At 37.6% G+C, this 22,872-nt stretch overlaps 2 protein-coding genes across 2 annotated transcripts in view; one reads left to right on the forward strand and one right to left on the reverse strand.

Moving 5' to 3' along the window:
- Rngtt (RNA guanylyltransferase and 5'-phosphatase) overlaps nucleotides 1–22,872 on the forward strand; it is a 179,473-nt gene that overhangs the window by 71,874 nt on the left and 84,727 nt on the right. Inside the window, exon 13 of the mRNA XM_005362364.3 lies at nucleotides 21,666–21,766. Within this exon, the coding sequence (XP_005362421.1) occupies nucleotides 21,666–21,766 (101 nt within the window). The remainder of the gene's footprint in view (nucleotides 1–21,665; nucleotides 21,767–22,872) is intronic.
- On the reverse strand, nucleotides 17,916–18,380 carry LOC102000085 (60S ribosomal protein L30). Its single transcript, XM_005361960.2, has one exon. The coding sequence runs from the start codon at nucleotides 18,315–18,317 to the stop codon at nucleotides 17,970–17,972; it is 348 nt and encodes a 115-aa protein (XP_005362017.1). The 5' UTR covers nucleotides 18,318–18,380; the 3' UTR covers nucleotides 17,916–17,969.

A 22,872-nucleotide genomic window follows, 5' to 3' on the forward strand; every position in this document is an offset into this window, starting at 1 on the left:
GAAACTTGTTTTTTTTTTTCCTTTTCTCAATAAAAAAAAAAAAAAAAGAAGTTGGTGTTGGATCAGTCCCAGGGAGTATGGTTGCTCATATCTCTGAGAATCTTTGTTGTAAATCTCAGAACTAGTCCAATTGTATCTTTTGATTGAGGATAGGGCTTTCAGTTAGGAGATACTCATGACAGAGGACAAGATAATGATATTTTGCTGGGTGAGTCTAATAACTTATCAGCAGAGAAGGTGATGATGATTCTCAGTTTATGTAAAAGATTCCATTCCAACAGGCATAGGGGCAATTAGGCATCTCTTTTACTAAGTAGGTAAGATAATGGTACAGGGGTGGTAGACTCTTTTTTCCTGTTGCCCCTTGGGCTGCAATCTTTTGCTCAATCTATAAGAGGAGATGCAGTGATATCATAGGCCTCAATAGGACTAGCTGCTTTATGGGTGCTTCCGTATGTGCCATGTGGTCATCTTAAGTAAGATGGTGATGAAATCACATGGTGTACCATCTCTTTAACCTAACTAAAGATAGCTGCCAGCCTCATGGTTGCTTCCATCCTGGTGGTATCATCAGCAAAGATGGTGGCAAGCCACATGGTTGCTACTTCATGAGCAAAGATGGCAGCAAACTACTCAGTTACTATTTAGTTCAAGGTGAGCCCATCAGGCACACACTATTTTCTGTTCTTTTTGTGAACAAAACAAAGCTTCCATTTCCTAAACTAGAGTTGAATATAAGTTATATACAAGGATGCTGTAATAAATAAAGATTGCCTGTATAGCTGGGCTGTGGTGGTACACACCTTTAATCCCAGTACTTAGGGGTAGAGGCAGGTAGATCTCTGTGAGTTTGAGGCCAGTCTGGTCTACAGAGCGAGTTCTAGGATAGTCAGAGCTATTACATAGAGAAACCCTGTCTCGAACAACAAAATAAAACAAAAACAAAACAACAGAAAGATTACCTATATATGGATTTGTTTATCCTTTTTATTTCAACTTTTAATCTAAATTTTTTATTACAGATTTTACAGATTTCATTTTCTGAGCCACACTCAATGAGTGTATAGAACTTGAGAGACAGAAAGTTTGCACAGTGGTCTTAGAAATCTTGAGATAAACTTTATTTATGCTTTAGCAAAAGTTTTAGAGATGTAAGAGAGGGCCATGTTTATGGAGTTACAACTAAGAAAGAGGAGTATGAGATAATCCCCATTGGCAGCAGTTTTAATTTTTAGCTGTTTTAAAGCACACAGGTCTTTTCCTGGGCTGTTCCATTTTATAGAGTCAGGTGGCCTGCCTGACTTTGGAGGAAACTTTAAAACAAGCATGCTTAAGTTTAGAGCGAGTAGGCCATAACCCATCTTAAAAGCCAGCTATTATTTTTTAGTATAGTACAACAGCATTTGACAGATTTTAATGTTATTTACACTCAAAACACATTTGAATAAGACTGGATTTTGTGAACAGTGAAGAGCTAGAGGAAGCTGAGAGCAAAGAAGGCTTAAGATATTAGAGTGGAGAGTAGAGAAAGGTTTAGAGATAAGGGGATTTTTGGATCATTTGCTATGTGGTGGCAGAAGTTGTTACAATCTGTGAGAATTTGGAAACTGAGTGTGCCCACCCCCTCCCCCCCTTTTTGTTGACCATTGAGACAGGTTATCTAGTTTGTACTTAGCCTGTGCCATTCATGGAATCTGAGTCTGAGGTGGGAAAGAGATTAGGGAATGTAGGTGAGGGGTTTAATTCTGATTGAGAAGAGCCTATGGTTAGAATCAGGAGCTAGCTGTGAGAACAAGCAGGGAAGAGGAGGTGGGAGAGGCTTGGGGGAAAATATTTTAAACAGGAACTGTGGCAGAGTGAGAATTCAAATATCTCCAACACTGTAGAGCCCAGGAAGGCATAGAGAAGTTGTCTGATATACTTGTGGGACTTTCTCAGAGTAGGCTCCAGGACCTGAGAGAGACAGAGTAACAGGCTCCAGCAAGTCAGTGAGTGAGACAGAGTCAAAGCAGCCCTTAGGGGGAGGCGGGAGAGACAAGTAGTTAGCCACGGTTAAGACACAGAGTAAGCTTCAGGAGGTAGCTGAGAGACAGATCAAACAGAGGCATCCAGGAGCTGAGTAAGAGAATGGGAGAGACTTGGGGGAGTAAGTACCTTGGCCAGAGAATCTGTGGTTCCTAATCTGATTTAGAGACCTGTGAGAGACATGCCCAGGGGTCAGTTGAGGGGCCTCCTTCCTACATGAGACATTAGTAGAGAGACGAATACATGGGTGCAATTTTATGGTTGACTTGATGAGCCAAGAGGACACAACAGGTAGCTCAGACACTTGAATGAGTAGGTGCATAGAGATGAGTGACTAGAGCAGGTAGAGAAGCAGATGAATTTAAGTGATCCACACCTAGGGGGTGTAAAAAATCGGTTAAGAGGAACGAGGCCCTTTGTGGGGATGGTCCAGTGTCCATTCCAGGTTTTAGGACCAAATATAAAATTCAACATCATAGAGATCCTACTGAACTAGCTGCTCTAGTCAGAAATATGAATTACTGAGGATCAAACTGCCAACGTCATCTCTCAGGGAGCAGCAAGACAAGCAAGAAAAGCAAGCAGCTTTTTGTCAGCCTCTTGTCAACAGGGTGGGGATCCTAACTGTTGTACAGGCTGTCAGGAGTGACCAGAATAAGATGCTTTTGTTTGAGGTAGGTGACCTTTAGGGGACAACTAAGAGTAGTTCCTGAAAAATTAAGGGTGGTTTTCTGGTTGATGGGGGGTGGGGGAGGGCGGGAACTAACTTTACTTTAAAAACTTAAGGAAAGAAAAAGCCAAACCAAATATTAAAAAAATGAAAAACCAACCAACCAAGGAAACAAACAAAAAAACCCAAACACCCTAAAACAAAACAAAACAAAAAACTACCCTACTGCTTTTCTAGTAAAAAGAAACTGCCTTTAGACTTGTTTATCTGGTAATAGTTTTCCTGTGTGCCTGGGCTAAGTCCTTTTGTTTATGACAATATCACCAGCACTGCCACTTGGTAAGGTTGGAGGCATTCTTGACCTAGGATTAGGTGTGCAGGACTCACCTAGATGAGCTAGTCTTATTTCTCCATCTAAAGAGCCTTAATGTAAGTATTATGATGCCAAATATATATATAAAATTCATGAATTCTTGGCATGTTTAGGGACCCATTTTAGCCTCACTCTCTTTGTTATAGTTTACCATGACATTTCTAATTATTAGTCATAATAATTGGACATTAGTCCTAATGTTCAGTATAATTTCTCATTCTGTTTTAGTTAGATTTGTAAATTACCTTAGTTAGGCACTATATTAAAATCAAGTTCTATATGAGAAGTTTAGGGCTTTGATCAGACCAAGAATTTTTAAATATAAAAATTCCCAATCTTCCTGATTTTTTTTTCCAGAAACATCTAGAACTTTTTGATGAATTTAGTTTTAGTAATTGAAAAGGGGTTGGGATTCACTGTTATGGTAAAATAGTGTCATAAGTTGTTTTTTTTTTTTAAATATTAAGTTACATGCAAATCTTAACCTTTGGTTTTTTGTTGGTTAATGCCCTAAATGTCAGATCCTATGGTTCAATTCTTGGGAATTTCTTCTGTCTGTCTAAAGATCATTCCTCCAGTCTCTTGTCTGATGGCATTTCCCTCCTGTCAGTATTTTCAGAGTAAAAAGGCAAAGGAAAGGTTAGAGAAATGACTTAGAAGTGAAGAGCGAGCACTGCTCTTGCAGTTAACTCCCAGCACCTATGCTGGAGCTCACTACAGTCTAAACGTCAGCTCCCAGACATCCAGCACTGTCCTTTGGCTTCTGAGGGCATATATCCGCGTACAACCATACCAGTATACATATAATTAAAAATGAAATCATGAAGGATATTTAAGAAAGGTAAAGGGATGTAGTTCTACTCTTAAGAGGGTAAATTCTCCCAAACTCCAGGTTTGTTGTCCTGTGCTGGAGTTTCTGGACTGAGCTTTACTCTTGAGTGTTTGCATAGATAGTCGTGCTTCTTGCTGTTCTCCTCTGATGGCAGGGACTGAATACTCGAAGCTTGGTTTTTACCTGCAGTATTTTCCCTGGTACCGCAAAGACATTCCAAAGGCAAAGGAGTGTTGAAAGATGAATATTACTGATGTGTGATATATGTCTGTGTCTGTCTGTCTGTCTTGCCTACCTATCATCCATCCATCCATCCATCCATCCATCCATCCATCCATCCATCCATCCAGAAAAAAAATTGCTTGATTACAGCATGTTTGTTGCTAGTTACTTAAAATGTGGTAAGGAATTATTTCTCTTCTGTTACATTAATTATTATTGTATTGAGTCACTTAATAGGTTAGATGTAAGTTCTGCTGTAAGAAAGACACTGCTGTGAATTTTGATGAAATATTAAAGGCATTGGTAATGAATCTAAATAATCATTCTAATCAGGCCAAGGCCACAAAAGTGAGTTTAGAAAAAAATGTTTAATTTTTGATTTAATGTTCTATTTTGAAGAGAAATTTTAACTTTTTTACTTATTTGTGCTTATGTATGTGTGTACACATATGTACGTATAGCACACATACCATAGTATGCTTGTGAAAGTCAGAGGACAATTGGCAGGATTTAGTTTTCCTTGCATAGTGAGGAGCCCTGAGTTATCAGTTTTGGCACCAGGTGCTTTTACTCACTGAGCCATCTTGGGAGCCCAATACTTTTAGAAATATGACTATGTGCTATCTAGAGAATTGCTTATTGCTTTTATAAGAGGTGAATCCAGACTTTAATTGAGAAAGAAAAGCTTAGAATATTTCTTCATTTATATAAAGAAATTTGAGGATATTAGATTTTGAATAAAACCACAGTAGTTATTAGTCATCACAACAGACCTGATTCAAAGTAGGCTAAATTTTGAAAAATTATAGAAAGTTAGCTGAAGAAGTTAATTTCAGGATTATTTATTTAGTCAACTGGTTCCCAAACTAGTCCCAAACCTTCAAAGTTCTAGGTGTCTGCAAATTGCCTTACCACATGGAGTCAGTAGGAAGAAGCCACGAGTACCTAAGCAGCTCGGACTTTTTACTGTGTGTAGTGCAGCTCATGGTTGCTCTTTGGAGAGGTTGCTAGTGATGCCTCTTCAATTAGTTGTTTTTTTAACTCCACCCTTTAGTGTAATGGTTCTCAACCTGTGGGTCAAGACCCCTTTGGAAGATGGGGTCAAATGACCCTTCACAGGGGTCACATATTAGATATTCTGCATATTACATATTTACATTACGATTAATGACAGTAGCAAAATTACAGTTATGAAGTAGCAACGAAAATAACTTTATGGTTGGGGGTCCGAACAGCATGACAGACTTTATTGAAGGGTCACAGTATAAGGAAGGTGGAGAACTATGGGTTTGCTTTAGTGTTAATCTATATGTCTGCTGTTTCTTTTAGTATTTATTGGTGTCACCACAAACTCCTGGCTTTCTCTTAGTATTCTGCCATTTCTTGTGTCTCATTCAGCTCTTCGTCCTTTACAGCATTAAAATTTATCATCTTGAGGCTTGTTGTTGTGAGGCCCTTTGTTCTTTCTGTTTAGCAATTGCATCTACACTCATGGGTTTAGTTCCCTTCCATTAGCCAGTTACGTCCATTGAACTCTAGATTTAGTTATGTGTCTTCTCAGACATTACTTTCTGATTAGTGTCTCGATGCAATCAGATGCTAATGGCCAAACATACAAACTGGTCTTTTTGTGTATCAGTAACTTAACCAGAAATATAGATGTCATCTTTGACTCTTTTCTTACCATCACAAGTCTTGTTTTACCTTCCAACTGTTTTTTAAATTATTCTTTGTCTGTCACCACTGTCACAGCTGCAGTTCTTTTTGTGTTAATTGTCTTTTGTTTGTAGAACCACAGGAATGTTCTATCTGGTCTTGATATATTTGTTCTTGTCTCTCCCTTCAGTCTTTATATTCACAGCAATCAATTTTCCTAATTGCTAGTGCTTTCCGATCATCCTTACACCAGAGCCAGCTTATTTTTTCTTTTCTGGGTCCTCACATGGAGTAAGCATTACTCTACCACTGAAATATATATAGCGCCAGTCTTTTGGGAGGAGTGGGGCTCTCAGAGACAGAAGGTGGGTACTTTCCTACACAAGCTGTATTCTTACTTTCCTTTTACTCTTTATTTTGAGACAGATTTCACTGAGTTGCCTGTCTAGCAGAAGTCTCTCTATAACTCAGACAAGCTTTGGACTTGTGATCCTCCTGCCTTAGCCTCCCAGGTTTGCTTTCTTTGCTCTCTTTTAATTACCTTTTTGTTTCTCCATGTGTTTTGCTATTGATTCAAGATTTTTTTTTTTAATTTAAAGATGTCTTGTATTATAAACCAACAGCGTGTCTTGGTTTGGGTGTTGCGATAAAATCCAACAAACTGAATTGCCTTTAAAATGCAGAAATTTTTGTTTATAGCCTAAGGTCACGATTAATATACTGACTGACTGGTGTGGGGTGAGGAGGGCCCCTGTCTTAGTCCACAGAGGGCTATCTTCTCACAATACTCCTTGAGGTGTGAGGAGGACCTGGGTTCATTCACAAAGAGTGCTAATGGCATTGTCTAATTATCTGAAAGGCTTTATCTTTTTTTCAGTGTGTGTGGGGGTTCAGGCAAGACAAGTCAGTGTGCATTGGAGGCCAGAGGACAGTTTTGGGGAGTCTTGACCTCCTCTCTCCTAAGGTCCCATTTTCTAATGCCTTCAGGTGCCGTGATGTTGGATTAGGGTTTTACTTTAGGAATTACAGAGGACAGAAACAATTTTAAATACCGTTTCGAACATTTAAGATGTCAGGCTGGAGAGTGTCTCAGTGATTAAGAGTACATACTGCTCCTAAAGAGGATCTGAGAGCAGTTCCCAGCATCCATGTCAGGCAACTCAGAGCTAACTGTGACTCCAGCTATTCAGGAACATGACTCCATAGGCACCCACACTTATATTCTTCCTCCCCTTATACACATAATATTAAAAATAAAGCTTAAAATTTGAAATGCCAATTATACTTGAGAAAACATTTGAATACATTTGAATATTTTGAGAAGAATTTGTATTTTCTCTAAAAGAAAATGACTATTTTTTTTTCAATATTTTTCCACCTAGGGTTTAAAGTTCAGGCCTTTAAACTGAAATTGTTATAAAAATCCATTTTCAAATTGAACCCCTGTGCTGTTATCAGTCTGTGTCATAAATCAGTTCTTACTAGACTGCTAATATTAAACAGCTTTAGTTCTGTACATAATTGTTATTATGAATCACTCATTATTTTGTGGTTTGTTACTGAAGAATGACTATTCATAAAAAGTAACGACATTTTAACGTAAGTAGTAAGTCTTTTACTTGATAGCTATCAGATCATTTAATTTACAAAGCTGATGTTAACATTAAATCTTTTTTATTTACCAGATTTTGTAAGACTATTTTAATGGTAATTTATGTAATATGCTGTTCTTTTAAGTTTGATAATAATTAAGTTGATTAATATTTGATCTTTTAAAAACTGTTTTCAGTTTTTTTACCATCCATCCATCCATCCATCCATCCATCCATCCATCCATCCATCCATCCATCCATCCATCCAAGTACATAGCCTTGGCTAACCTGGATATTCCTCTGTAGACCAGGCCAGGATGGCCTTGAACTCATAGGGCTCCTTCCGCCTCTGCTTCTGTTTCTCAGTGCTGGGATTAAAGGCATGTACCACCAAGCCTAGCTTGGTTTACTTTAATCTTGTGGAAATAATATTTCTAGACAAGAATTTTTATGTAGCTAATTAAAAATAGAGTAGATTGTATAGTTGATGTAAGGATAGAAATCTTACAAGTACTTTTGTTTACTTTTAGAAAAACTACTTGTGTAGAAGAGACACGGCAGTTAGTAAAACACTTAACTGCTTCTATGTGGAGACTAGAGTGTTTACTTTAGTAGTGATACAATTATTTTATGATGTGTTCTTCCCAAAGTTGGGCAGCTTAATTTTAGGTCTCTGGCATTAATCAGTTTGCATGTAAATTTAGAGTCAAATTTAGTTTTAATATTTTATTCTTGCAAAATATTAATATTTTAATGAAATTTTTACTACTGCTAGGTCTAATGACTGTTATAGATAGATTGTAAAATGAAAACTGGTTATTAGTCTAAATGCCTTGTCTTGAAGTACATGACGAGTTACAGTGGTTCTTCTCTTTAGCAGGGCGGTGTTGCCATGGTGAGAGCTTCTGTTTCCATGACATTTGCTTGCATATTTTGATAGGTCTTCAGCTGAAGAAGGGCTCTGTTTCCTGGCAGACTGGAAAAGTGTCATCTCCCCACCCCCACCCTGGAACTGTGCTATTTTTTCAATTGAGAAATATAATCACTTCTGAGGAATTGTAATAGTAAAATGTTAAGAAAGAAAATACACCTTGTTCATTTAAAATATTTTTTCTTGTTCAGTTTTCAGAGTGTAGTAATTCTTAACTGCTTAGTAGAAGGAAGAAAAAGGAAAACACCAATTTTAGGTTTCATAAGTCATAAATATATGCCTTCTAGTGGATTTTGATGACAAAATAAACAGTTACAGATGATTAACTTTTAGCCAGTCTTAGCTGGATTTAGATATATATTCTTCTGTACAACTGTATGGTTAAAACAATTGGTCATGATGACATGTTGGAGGCTGAGAAAGGGAAAGTAAATATAATTTCTTTAGAAAATGAAAGGATCAGTGATGCCTTTGAGGGTGAAAATACAGATCATAGAAAGTCAGTTCTCATATAGATGACAGCTAAACACCCAAGGAATAGGATAGTTTTATTATTATTATTATTATTATTATTATTATTATTATTATTATTATTATTGGTACTTTATTGTTAAATGTTGAAACATAATGGTAGATTTTTTTTTAAAGAATTTATGGTGGTATACTTAGTTTCAACTTTTCACTAGATAATATATTCACAGAAGTGTAACAGTGAATCTAAAAGTGATATATAGAACAGGCTTTTCCTCTCTTTTAGTTTTTATTATTTTAAATTTTTAGGCAGAATCTCATTGTGTAACCTAGACTAGCTTCAAGCTTGCTGAGATCTGCTTGCCTCTGCTTCTTGGTCCTGGAATTAAAGGTATGTACCTTTCTTTATGCCCTCACCTCTAGTCAAGCTTTTACCTATGTTTTCATTGTTTCTTTATTCAAATCTGAGCAAGTATTAGTACATTAATGTATTCTTATTTCCACTCAGCTTTCAAAGCTGGTATCATTTTATGCTTTGCATTTTAGTATTTATCCAGAAACTTCTATTCTAACATATAATGCTAATGATAAGGTTTTTAGCATTCATAGGATCATATAGAATTCTAATGAAAAGAGGGTGCCTGTCACTCATGCTTGCAACAACAATTTAGGAGCTAATTAAATATAAATATTTTGTTGATGCATGAATCTTTCTTCTTTCCCTCTGGTACTAGGGATTGAACACATGGTCATGTGCTTGCTAAGTCCCTGAGCTGTCCTGGTGCTGGGGGATGCTGCAGAACTCCAGAGCAGTCCGAGCAGCCTTGGGGACTCTGTTCTGGTCATTCTTACACTTTATACATTTGTAAACATATAGACCTTTAGAAGATATATTTAAAATTCCTTATTTTGTGACATTTTTACTTACACAAATTGTGCATTACGGAAAAGATGTATTTTTATTTCGTGAATATGGGTGTTTTGCCCACTTTTTTTGTGCATGGTGCCTGAGGAGGCCAGGAGATAGTGTTAGATGCTCTGGAACTGGAGTTAGAGGTGGCTGTGAGCCAGCATGTGGGTGTTGGGAACTGAAACTGGGTCTTCTACAAGAGCAGCAGCACTCATAACCATCTCTTCATCCCCTAAATTATATGTTTTTAAAGGTTTACACCTTGGTGTTTTGATAATCATTTATAAAGTGATCAGCCCATTCCATATAATCAACATCAATCATTTCTAAATTTACCAATTTTGTGCCGTTGGTCAATTTCATACCTTTCTCGGGATTACAGTTCCTGGTAACACCATCTTTCTTTCTACTTTCATGAGTGCTTAGTTTTGATTGCACTTGGGAGATCCCATTTGCTTTCTCTTTGTGTATGTTAGTTTGCAGAATGTCTTCTAGCTCTACTTGTAAAGTGGAGAATGGCGGGATATTTTTCTTTTTAAATGCTGAATAATATTCCATTGTAATTTTAATTCCTTTATTTGTTATGTTTTAAAAATTCATGCATCTATTAAAGAATTTAACTGTTACCATACTTGGGTATTGTGAGCAGTGCTGCAGAGAGTGTGGAAGCATAGGTTCCTCTCAGTGATCCTTCTTTCGGTACCTTTGGATGTGCTCAGAAATGGAATTGTTGGCTCATTTAGTAGTTTCATTGTGGAATTTCTACACTATTTTCCATAGTGCTGTACCAGTTTTCAGCAGGTGTTCAATGCTTTCTTTTTTGTCCCGTTTCACAAGAACATTTGCTCCTTTTGGTCTGTTTGCTACTATTCATCTGAGTAGATGTGAGGTGAGTTCCTATTGAGGTTTGGTTTCCAGTCTCTGGAGATGGCTGAGTAGGTAGACATCTTCTTACACACGTCTGTTAACATCTGTTTCTTCCTTGTTCAGGTTCTTAGTTCCTATTTTAATTGGATCATTTATATTTCATTTTTGAGTTATGTGACCATATATTTTTGTATATGAAATTCCTTTTTAGACATATAGCTTTCAAATATTTAACCCCCTTCCCCTGTAGTTAACCCTATATTGTGTTTCCTTTAATGTCCAAATTTTTCTTATTGTAATGGAGTGGTACTTTTCCTGTTAATGTTTGTTGCTTGTGCTTTTAGTTCTGTATCTAGAAAATTATTTTAAAGATCTCTTGATATTTTCCCCTAAGGTTTTTCCTGGTTTTACAGTTGGAGGTTTAATCACTTTGAGGTGTGTGTGTGTGTGTGTGTGTGTGTGTGTGTGTGTGTGTTAGTGTTATGTGAATCCCTGTTTTTCCATTGGCCCAGTTTATTATAGTAGTTAGTGTGCATTTTTATGTGGAATAATATATCTATATTTGAATATTTACTCTGTCTAGACACATTGCTTATTTTCTGTTTTTGGTGACCCATGAAGACAGGAGATTATGATGAATTAACCTATTTATAGATTATTCTAAGAATCATGTGATTTGATGGCACTCAGCACACATGGTTGGTCAGGAAAATGCACAGTAAATGATAGTTATTAGAAATTATTACTGTCTTTATTACTCCATGTAAAGACTGCAGAAAAAGATGCAAACTAGAGGAGACAAAGGAGGCTAGATTGGGGGCATGGCTGTTAGTTTCAGAAGCTTGAATCCTATTCAATCAGCTAGCCAATCAGCTGGAGTGAGAATAGTTAGATTTGACAGGGTTTGTTGGCTATAGGGTAGCAGCTGGGATATCACAGTAGTGAGGGAAATCCTGGGGTTAGTGATGAGTGCAGAGTGACAGAGTCGCGTCATCTATATAGAAAGTGAACCTGACTAGGTAGGAGTTCCTGTTCAAGATGGAAAGGGTAGCTTTTTGTTTAAAAAAATGAGTGATTTCATTTTAGATTTAAAACTTTCTGGACCCAAGGGGTGTTGGATTTGTGCTTGATGTACTCATATTCATAAAGAAATACCTAGGTTTCCTTGAGAGTAATTAAGAAATGAAGATTTGGGAATAATTTTTGTGGGTAGATTTGGAGTCTTCTAGAAGTGACTTACAGTGAGAACCAGTTTCAAAAAGAAACAAAACAAAAAGGTGTGAGGCTAGATATGTGAAGACCATATTTATTTAAAGAGTGGAATTGCAGCAAATGGTAAGATGGTAGGTTGAGAAGCCATCATGTGGGAAGCTTGAGATACAGTATTTTCCGAACATGGCTACTAGAGTTTGAAGAAGAACATACAACTTTGGTCTAGACACCCTGTTTTTAGGAAAGTAAAACTTTAAACTTCCTTAATATTATTAAGTTAGTAAAGTCAAAGAGGAATTAAGCATTACTTTTTGTGCAGTTGCTTGTCACTGACTTGTGGTTTCTTCCTTTGGCCTGTTCTGGGCAGTGTATATAGTGGTGTTTCTGGCTGTGCCCCTAGATGGCAGTAATATACCTTCCTTATGCCAGTCTTTCCATCATTTTCAGCCTCTTCAGGGACACCATCTAGTTGAAAACTGCCGCCTTACACATACCTGTCAGTTTCCCTCTGTCTAGTTCATGTATTTTCTTTATAGCCACACTAAAGTGCACTTTGAACAGAGGTTTGGCTATGTTTTACATTTCCCTCTCATAGTCTGATATTTTTAATATTTATGTTGATTGCATTGTTGCTTCTTTAAAGACTGTGGACATCTCAGATTATATTGGGCTGTGTCCAAACACAAGTATTTCTCTTGTTTTTCTCCTTTAAACAGTTCACTTGTTAAAATCAGGTTTATTTATAGGTATCATATTTATCAGTTAGCTAGAACTTTGATAATGATTTTAATATGAATGTATGCTGGTGAATTCATCACTCCTTATTATGTATTAGAGTATGTATATACTTGTATACTTAAGCAAAAGTTTATATTTCAAATGTGGTAAGTCATATATATTTACTTTCAAAAACCTTAACATTTTTTATATAATATCTTGGCCCTTTTACTTTGGAGACTGTGAAAAAAGAATTTATTTATTTGCCTCTTTTTATAACATTTATCATAAATACACACAAACAAACATGAATAAATGATGATTTGTCTCTGAGTATGAATTCCCTTGCCCAGAGCTGTGGATGGATTCAAGAGGGCTAGGCATAGGCATTGTGAGACATAGGGACTTGCTGTCGACATTACAACTCATTCTTTTTTGCAGATACTTCTTTCTTCTTTACTCTCTTTGTTTACGTCATGACTCACTTTCTGAGATTTCTATCACATATCCTTAATTAGCAAATGTAAGTTGCTGTGGGAGCTCCTTTGGGGCCGATAGCCTTTAAGATACCAGCCCACTTGGGTGTGGAGCTCTTATATTATAAATGCAGTTGTAAAGTGTGTGCTCGCTCTCTTGCTTCCGGTTTTTGCTCCTGGCTGCTTTTTTGGTTCCTGTTCCCCATTCATGCAGAGGACTGTGATCTAGGACAGTGATCTGTGAGCCTTCCCTGAATAAATAACCCTTTATTATATGTAATTTTGAACTAGTGTGGGATTATTTTGTAACTTCTGTCATCAATAATTAAATTTTATTATAGTCTTTTCAGAGATGAGTTGATAATTGGAAACATTTTCCAGTTTGAGCAGTAAGGAAACTATGCAGAGCAAGTCTGAGGAGCTTTGTTTCTAGTCACCTCTCTTCAGGTTTGGAGCTAAGAGCCTCCAATAGGAGAGAACATTTGATGTCTTTCTGGATCTGTATCGTCTCACTCAGTACGGTGTTTTCTATTTCCATTCATGACCCTGCAAAGTTCATGATTTCAGTTTTCTTACAGTGGAATAGCAGTATTGCATGGTGTACATATACCACATTTTTATTACCTATTTGTCAGTCGTAGAACATTGAGGTTGTTCCCATTTCCTACCTATTAGGAGTAGAGAAGCAATGAACATGGTTCAGCGAGTAGCTGGAGTGTGATACAGAGACCTTTGGGAATATACTTGGTCTTATGGTAGGTTTATTTTTAGCTCTTTGAGTATTCTCCACACGAATTTCAATATTTAGATTCTTGATTTGGTTTCTGACTATGATGTATGGTAGGGAATCCTCATTGTTTTGTTTGTGGAAATCTTATTGTCTCAGTATTACTTTTTCCTCTTGTATATCCTTTAATTTACTTGATTGAAACATCTTTTTTTTTTACATACCCAGATCTGTTTTATATACTCAGTATGTGAGAAAAATAGTTAAAAGAACGAATTGCTCCTTGTTTTTTGTTTTTGTTTTTATTTTTGTTTTGTTTTGTTTTATGACTAGGTCTCTGGGCAGTCTGGCCTTGAACTCCTGATTCTAGTAACTCTACTTTCAAATTCTGCTGTTATAGAAATGCCTCCCACTCTCAGCTTTTAATTTTGATGCTTCATGTGAACATCAATGGTGTTGGAGGCTGTTTGTTTGTTTCCCAGCCGCCCGGCAGCTCAGACCCGAAGTAACCACACAGAACCATCTTATTTAAATCACTGCTTGGCCCATTAGCTCTAGCTTCTTATTTGCTAACTCTTAGATCTTAATTTAACCCATCTCCATTAATATGTGCATCACCACGAGGTTGTGGCTTACCACCAAAGTTTCTGCGCCTGTCTCTGGCAAGCTTACATGGCTTCTCCCTGACTCTGCCTTCTTTCTTCCATTATTCAGTTTAGTCCCCCCCCCCCCCCCACCTAGCTAAGTTCTGCCTTGCTGTAGGTCCAAAGCAGTTTCCTTATTCACCATTGGTATTCACAGCATATAGAGGGGAATCCCACATCACATTAATGGTCACTTTCTGATATTAGCATAAAAATGAAAAAATAAAAGAAGAATTTAGTGTAATACCTTTCTCCGTTAATTTTAAATTTTACTTAGTTTATGTGCATGAGTGTTTTGCCTGCCTGTTTGATATGTATTTTGTGCATCCTTATGGATGGTTGTGAATCACCATGTGAGCATTGGGAACCCAACTGGTACAAGTACTCTTAACCACTGAGACATCTCTCTGGCCTCTTTAATTCTTTTTATTTAGTATACAAATAGGCTTGTATTAGGATATTATCACACATGTATGTCATAGTACCTATCTCTGTTCGCACCTTTCCTGTTAACTTCATGTGGTAGTTTGAGAATGGGCCTCATATGTTCTTCCCCAGTTGATGGAACTGTTTGGCAAGCATTAGGAGGCATAGCCTTTTGCTGTAGGAGGTGTGTTACAGGGGTTGGGCCTTGAGGTTTCCACAGACTTGTATCATTCCTAGAGTACTTTTTGTCTTCTGCTTGCCCTTTGAGATATGAGCTCCCAACTGTTTCTGCTGCCATGCCATTGGTCCTTCTTGGACTCAAACCCTATGGAACTGAAAGTTCACTCAAACCTGTCTTTTTATCAGTTACTTTGTGTGTGCATTTTATCACAATAATAGAAATGTAACTAAGACACCTTCCTTCCACAACTGTGCCTTTTCCTCCTTCCAAATAGTCTTCTGCTTTTATATCATATGTGTTTGTGTATGAAATCAAGTCTAGAATTCATATATAAGAGCATGAGGCGTTTTTTCCCTCTTATTACTCTCTTATTTTCTATTTCTTCACCTTCAAGTTTTGGACCTATTCCTTTCTTCACATAGACCCACCCATATATGTGTACACACACACACACACACACACACACACACACACACACACACACACACACACATATAGTTCATATATTTGCACTTAAATCTAGAGTCTGCATATGAAAGAAATATGATATTTGTTTTTCTGAGTCAAGGTTAGCAGCATCCTTTCTGTTTATTTAAAACATTTATTTATTATTGTGTGTATATTTGATGTGTGTGTTTGAGGTGGGATGGGGAGGTGGAGAAGGATGTGGAGGTAAGAGGACAACATTGTGGGATTGTGGGTCCAGGGATTTGAACAAAGGTCAGAAAGCTTGTTCAGAAAACGCCTTTGTCTGTTGAATCATCTCAGTAGCCCAGCACTATTTCTTGAAGAGGAGAATATCTTTCTCCATTGAATGAACTTCATGCCCTTGTGAAATGTCAGTTAATTATACACATAGAGCTTATTTTTGTACTCTTAATTCTATTCCATTTACCTGTATGTTTATCTTTATGTAAAGTAACATATTGTTTGATTTGTAGCCTTGCAGTAAATTTTTAAAATGGATTAGCTTCAGGTAGCCTAGTTGGTAGAGCTTTTGCCTAGCATGCATGAAACCCTGGGTTTGATCCCCAGTACTAAATGAAATGGGTTTGGTGATATGCCTGTGATCCCAGTACTTGGGAGGTGGAACCAAGAGGATCAGAAGTTTAGAAATTCAGTGTCATTCTTGGCAACATAGTAAAATTGAGGCTAGTTTAAGATGTACGAGACCTAGACTTATTTTATTTTTTTGAAAATATGTCTTCTAACACCAATATTATTTTGGTTCGTTGGGGTCGCCTTTAGTGTCATATGATATTTAAGGTGGGCTTTTCTATTTCTGCAAAAAAAGACCGTTGATTGAGAGTACGTTGATTCTGAGTTATTCTAGTTGCAGGCTGTTGCAGTGTTGGTAATGGGAGCCAGGCCTTCATGCATTCTGAGCTGTATTTTTAGTGTGTTTTCTTTTAGCTCTGGAATCTAGAAATTTACTGGTGATATATAGAAGCAAAACTGAATTTCTTTGTGTTAGACATTTTACTAGAGTATCAGGAATTAACAAAAATTGTCCACTGAAAACTATAGCATTGCTGAGATTCATTCAAGGAGACCTAATAAGTAGAGATGCAGTGCTTCTGAACTAGAGTCTGATTGTTAGTAGGATAGAAGGTGTGTTTGGCAGTGCAGCAGATGAAGGAGGGCAGAAATATATCTGAGACAGCTATTCTTTTGGAAAAGGTGCTTTAGCAGGTGCAATCTCTCACATGTTATTGGACTAATAGCGTACTTATCTGTCAAGCAGTAAATCTAGTTTTCCTTTTTTTTTTTTTTTTTTTTTTGGTTTTTCGAGACAGGGTTTCTCTGTGGCTTTGGAGCCTGTCCTGGAACTAGCTCTTGTAGACCAGGCTGGTCTCGAACTCACAGAGATCCGCCTGCCTCTGCCTCCCGAGTGCTGGGATTAAAGGCGTGCGCCACCACCGCCCATAGTTTTCCTTTTTTGAAAGATGTTTATGATTATTATATATACATAGTATGTGATAGGAGTGGCACGTATGCACAGAAGTCAGAGGACAGCCTTGTGGGTTTAGTTCTCTCCTTCCTCTGTATGGTCTGGAGAGGCAAGGGCCTTTACCCTTTGTTTCTCCCCTGGTCGCCTAGTTTTCCTTTACATCTCTCCGTAGCTACAAAAGAATAAGAAATGTATCATCTACCCAAAATAATTAAAACTGAAACTTCTTTAAGAATATGTGGCAGAAAATTCTAGTGATTTTTAGATCAAGAAAATATTTTTTTTAAGATTACCATATTTTTGTCAAACTATAATTTTTTTTTTTTTTTTTGGTGTTGAAATCTGGTATCTTGACAGTAGAAGCCACTTTGCAGTGGGTAGGGTATGCAGTTCTCTTGCCTCAGCCTCACAGTTGCTGGGATTATAGGTCTGAGCCGCTATACTTAGCAGGAACTACATTTTATAAATACTTGATAAATGTTGAGTAAACAGAATATAGGCAGATATGTCAATAAAGTGAGAAAGTATGAAGCTTTTAGAAGATAGATATTTCAGTCAACAATGTAATAATAAACCTCCATATAACTCCACACAGTATAAAAAATTAAATATGCTAGACTGACAAAACAGCTCAGCAGGTAAGACCACTCTGCCTACAAGCTTGATGACCAGAGTTTGATTCCTGGAACACACATGGTAAAAGGAAGGACCAGCTCCCATGGGTTGCCCTTTGACCTCCACACACATGCCCTACATACACACACAACAAACGAGTGAGTTTAAAACAAATTTTTAAAAATCCATCTTACAGTTGAATTTCTTATGATAAGATAAATTTAAAAAACTAAGAAGCTATGCATAAGAAAATATTTCTTAAACAGGGATAAACTCCACAAATTACATAATTTTAAAGTGGCTTTTAAAAATATTTTTGCTTGTGAGCCTAGCCTTTAGTGACTGAGACATCTCTCCAACCCTAAAAGTGGTTAATTTTGACTTAATTAAAACAAAAAAGTTTGCTCAGCAAAATAATTTTTTTTTTTTTTTAAAAGGAGCTCTGGTAAAGTTTTATTAAAGGAAAACTTTTCACTTTTCACCAGTCTGTTCTGGCATGCTTCTAATAATGTCAGAATCACCTGGGTCAATGATGGCCAGTGTGCATACTCTGTAGTATTTTCCACACGCTGTGCCCAACTCAATGTTATTGCCACTGTAGTGATGGACACCAGTTTTAGCCAACATGGCATAGTATTCTATTTCAGATTTCCTCAAGGCGGGGCAGTTGTTGGCAAGGATCACCAATTTCGCTTTGCCCTGTCTGATCATCTTCAGAGTCTGTTTGTATCCCAGCACGTACTTCCCACTTTTCATAACAAGCTGGAGCCGAGAGTTGATCGACTCCAGAGACTTTTTCGTCTTCTTTGCTGCCACCATCTTTCTGCCTTAGGTGCGGGACGGCCCCCAACCAAGACCAGCCGCCAAGATGGCCGGGGAGCGAGAAAGGCAGCAAAATAATTTTTTTGATTTATTTATTATGGATGCAGTGTTTGCATGTCTGCCTGCAGGCCAGAAGAGGGCACCAGATCTCATTACAGATGGTTGTGAGCATATGGTTGCTTGGAATTGAACTCAGGACCTCTGGAAGAGCAGCAGGCAGTGCTTCTAACCACTGAGCTGTCTCTACAGCCCTGCAGTAAAATGAATTGTTAAGGGCAGACCAGATGCTACAGGCCTGTAATTTTGGGTGCTCTGGAACCTAAGACACCAAAGCCAAGACCAGTTTGGTCAATATAGTAGGATTTTTATCTCAAAATGAAAAATAAACAGAGTTATGAGAGGTAGGTCATTTTTGGATTTAGTATCCAAGAGGCCCCATGTTTAAACATTTTCAGTATTCTAAACAATTAGTAAAGAGGGAAAAATGAAAGGAAAGGAAGAAAGATAAATTGTTAATATAATACAAAGAAAGTGAGCATGTTGGTGCATCCTGTTATCCCAGCACTCAGGAAGTTGGACTAAGAGTATTATTGTCAATTCAAGACCAAATTTTACTGCAGAACGAGTTCCATACCAGTCTTGTCTCACTCCTATCCCTGATGCCTCCAAAAAGAAAAGAAAAGAAAAGAAAAAAAAGAATGTTGGGTGGAGGGGGGGCAGAGAAGGAAAAAGGCTCATGATGGGAGCAGGTTCTGGAGTTCAAGGTCATTGCAACTACATAGTGAATTTTGAGGCCATATTGACCTTATGATAGTTCTCAAAACAAGAGCAACAACATTAGGATCGAGAGGTGATTCAATAAAGTACTTGCTGTAAATACTTGAAGATTAGAGTTCAGTTTCTTCCGAACCCACAAACCAATAACTGACTTGATGTTGTGGCAGATGCTTGTCCTAGCACTAGGAAGATAAAAATAAGGGGATATCCTTGAATTTGATATCCAGTCAATTCAGCTAACCCAGAAGCACTGAGAAACCCTGTCAAGAAATAAGGTGTATAGCCAAAACAATTAGGAGTAAATTATTTGGACACTTTGGTGAAGAGTCCAGGGCTCTGCCTATACTGTGGACACTGTTGGGTTGACTGCCCTGCTCTGCCGGAGCAGGTCAGTTTTCACAGGTTTCTCTTCCATGGGAAAGTCTCACAGACTTCCTGAATCTTGCAGCCTAAGGCCAAAGCAATCCTGTTCAGCAGCTGAAATTATAATACTATCCTGTATGATTTTATCACCCCTTTATCATCAACAAAAAGCTTGGAATGTTAGGTTTCAAGAAATTTGTCATTCAGAAGTCTGGTATTTAGACAAAAGCAAACATTCATTCCCTCAGGATAAGCAGATAGTTCCTATTGCTAAAATGAATTGTTTTCCTTATCTTTGACAAAAGGGGCATATGGCTGCTCCATTAACCTTTGCCTAAGGTGCTGTTTAGCACATCAATTAGAACACACTGGCCACTAGATATCTCAATATCACCAAAACTGTTATAGAGTCACCCTGGCTTGCATATCCCATCGCCTACCCTCGATCTCTCCAAATCATAGGGGAGAAGCGTCCTTTTCCAGGTGTCAGGGGGATCAGTATAGTGAGAGGAGCTTTCTGCCACAACAATGTGACTTTTGTAGTATTAGTAGAAGTAATAGGCAGCTCCAGGGTGACACTTACTCAGCAGAGGAAGAGAGGATAAAGCAGCTGAAGAGATGGAGAAGGCAGTTCTTATGGGGACCAGGAGAATCTTCTGGGAAAAGGGAGGGTTCTGATAGAAGGAGACGGGTAAGTGTCTTTAAAAAAAAAGATGTGTTCACATGGAGGGCATAAAGAAATGCCCCAGGAAGGTGTAGCAGGCTGTAGTAAGTAGATGAGAGGCAAATGCTTTGAGCAGGTTGAGGGAAGAAGCAGATGAAGACTGTAGAATTTGGAGTTGAATTTGATGGGTAGCAGAAACCAGCATAAACAATGATTCGTACATACCTTAGGAGAGTCAAATCAGCAGCTTCCTGTGGAGTGGTTGAGGCCCTTGAAGGGAAATCATATATGCCAATTCTGAGGTTTCGGCACCAGGTGAACAAAAATTGAGGTATGGTGATATAGGAGGTTTATTGTACGAATATTACAGGTATTGGGCAGAATTCAGCCAGAGACTTCTGGAAGAGTCCAGACTTAATGGGGCCATAGAGGTGGAGGAGGAGTGGGAGTGAGAGAGGAAGAAGAGAGAGGAGAAAGGGAAACTAAGAGGCCACTAGTGAGCCAGGAAACCAAGAGGCCAAGAACCCGCATAGTCAACATGCTTGGGTAGGGAAGAGGAGTGAAGCTCAGGTGTTGACTGAGTTTCCGTCCTGCCCAGTTCCTGCAATCGTTAAGTCCCAAAGAAATCACACAGAGGTCTACATTAATTATAAACTGACTGGCCCATTAGCTCAGGCTTCTTGTTAACTCTTAAAACTTATATTAGCTCATTATTCTTGTCTATGTTAGCCACATGGCTCGGTACCTTTATCCGTGCGGCAGTCACATCTTGCTTGTTCTGTGGCTGGGTCACAACTGCAGAAAGCAGAATCTTCTTCCCAGAATTCTGTTCTTGTTGCCCTACCTGGTTGTCCTGCCTATACTTCCTGCCTGGCAACTGGCCAATCAGCATTTATTTAAAATATAATTGACAATACAGACCATTGTCCCACACCACTCAGGCTGAGAGGTTGAGGTTAGAGGGTGGGGTTTGCTAGCCAAGATAACTCTAACAGGTATTGTTGATGCTGAGAGTATCTGCTTTGATATGTTTAACAGGCACCTCAGACCTTTTAGCAATAAAAACTATCTTTTTAAATCTCTGAGGGAATGCTGACTTTTATCTAAATGCTGGACCTTGGGAAAAGGAGTTTCTTGAGCCCTAACATCTCACAAGTTTATGCCTGACCATCATGCATGAGTCTTTGTATGTACACACCCACCCGCATACACATAAACAAGCAAATAATAAATGTAATTAAAAAAATGTAAATAGGGGCTGAGAGGTGGCTCAAAGGTTAAGAGCACTGACTATTCTTTCAGAGGTCCTGAGTCCAATTCCCAGCAACCACATGGTGGCTCACATCCATTTGTAATGAGATCTGGTGCCCTCTTCTGGCCTGCAGGGATACATGAAGGTAGATGCTGCATATATAATTAATAAATAAATCATTAACAAAAAATGTAAATAAAAATAGAAATGTTACTTAATAAAAATCATGTGTGCTTAATGAATTGAACCCTAAATTTTACCTTTTTCCTGATTATTGTTTTTACTTTAGAAATACAAGCCTGGGCGATGCGATGATATTTTGAAATGGAAACCTCCTAGTCTGAACTCAGTGGATTTTCGACTTAAGATAACAAGAATGGGAGGAGAAGGGTAAGTGTGCACTCCAGGCCCGAATAAGGACTTTGTTTAGTTTTTGAAATCTGTTCTTGCCTTGTACAGCCCCAGCTAGTCTTGAACTCAAGATCTTATTGTTTCCCAAGTCTTGGGATTATTAGCCTATATTACCATTCCTGACTACCTTCATAAAGTTTCACCCCACCCCCTGTCCGATTTGCGTGAAATCATATTTCACATAAGACTTGACTGTTTATAGGCTAGTTTACTTTACTATGAAAAAGAAAGTAAAATAGTCCACATATTACATATATATCTCATTTTCATACATTATTTACTGTTGAGAAAGCTTTTTTCAAATTTTAAAGTTTCAATATAAAATAAATAATCTCAGCAATCAAATTTTGCATATGAGATCATTGATTTTAAAACCACAGGTACTGAATCAGTGGGGTTTTTCTTTTGAAGGGCATTTGTTTATACTTTAGGGGAAGTTTTTCATTATTGACCTATATTCATTTTTTTATTTACTGTCTATTTTTACTGTTGACTCTACTGTAATAATGTTTAGTGTGAATATTTATTGTATTCTCAAAACCTTGGTTTTTTTTTTTACAAATTAAAAAGCTTCTTATCAAAGCAAATACAATAAAATAGGAAAAGTTTAATTGAGGAAAATAATAAAGATGAAGTAAATAGGATAATGATAGCAAAGGGGTAAAATTTTCAGGGCATGCCATTGAAGTTTGTTTTGTCTGTCAAAGGTAAAGTACAGATGCACCTTTGTAAACGATGGAGGCAAGGGCATATGATTGATTGCAAAAGTCCATACTCGAAGATTAAATATTAGTCTTTTAATAGAATATAAATATCTTTTAAGAGAATATAAATATTCAAAAAGGGGTGTTGTGTAATGTAGTGAATCTTAAGTAAAGAAAGGTACTTGATTAATGATGCATATTAATGCTAGTTTTTAAAATTAAAGTGTTTAATATTTTTGCTTTTTGTGACTTAATTTGCTATTGTGCTTAATAGCAAAAATTTGTTAAAGAATAATAACAACTTTAGCAGGGTGGTGGTGGCACACGCCTTTAATCCCAGCACTCGGGAGGCAGAGGCAGGCGGATCTCTGTGAGTTCAAG

Source organism: Microtus ochrogaster, linkage group LG5 (assembly GCF_000317375.1).
Source record: "Microtus ochrogaster isolate Prairie Vole_2 linkage group LG5, MicOch1.0, whole genome shotgun sequence".
NCBI lineage: Eukaryota > Metazoa > Chordata > Mammalia > Rodentia > Cricetidae > Microtus > Microtus ochrogaster.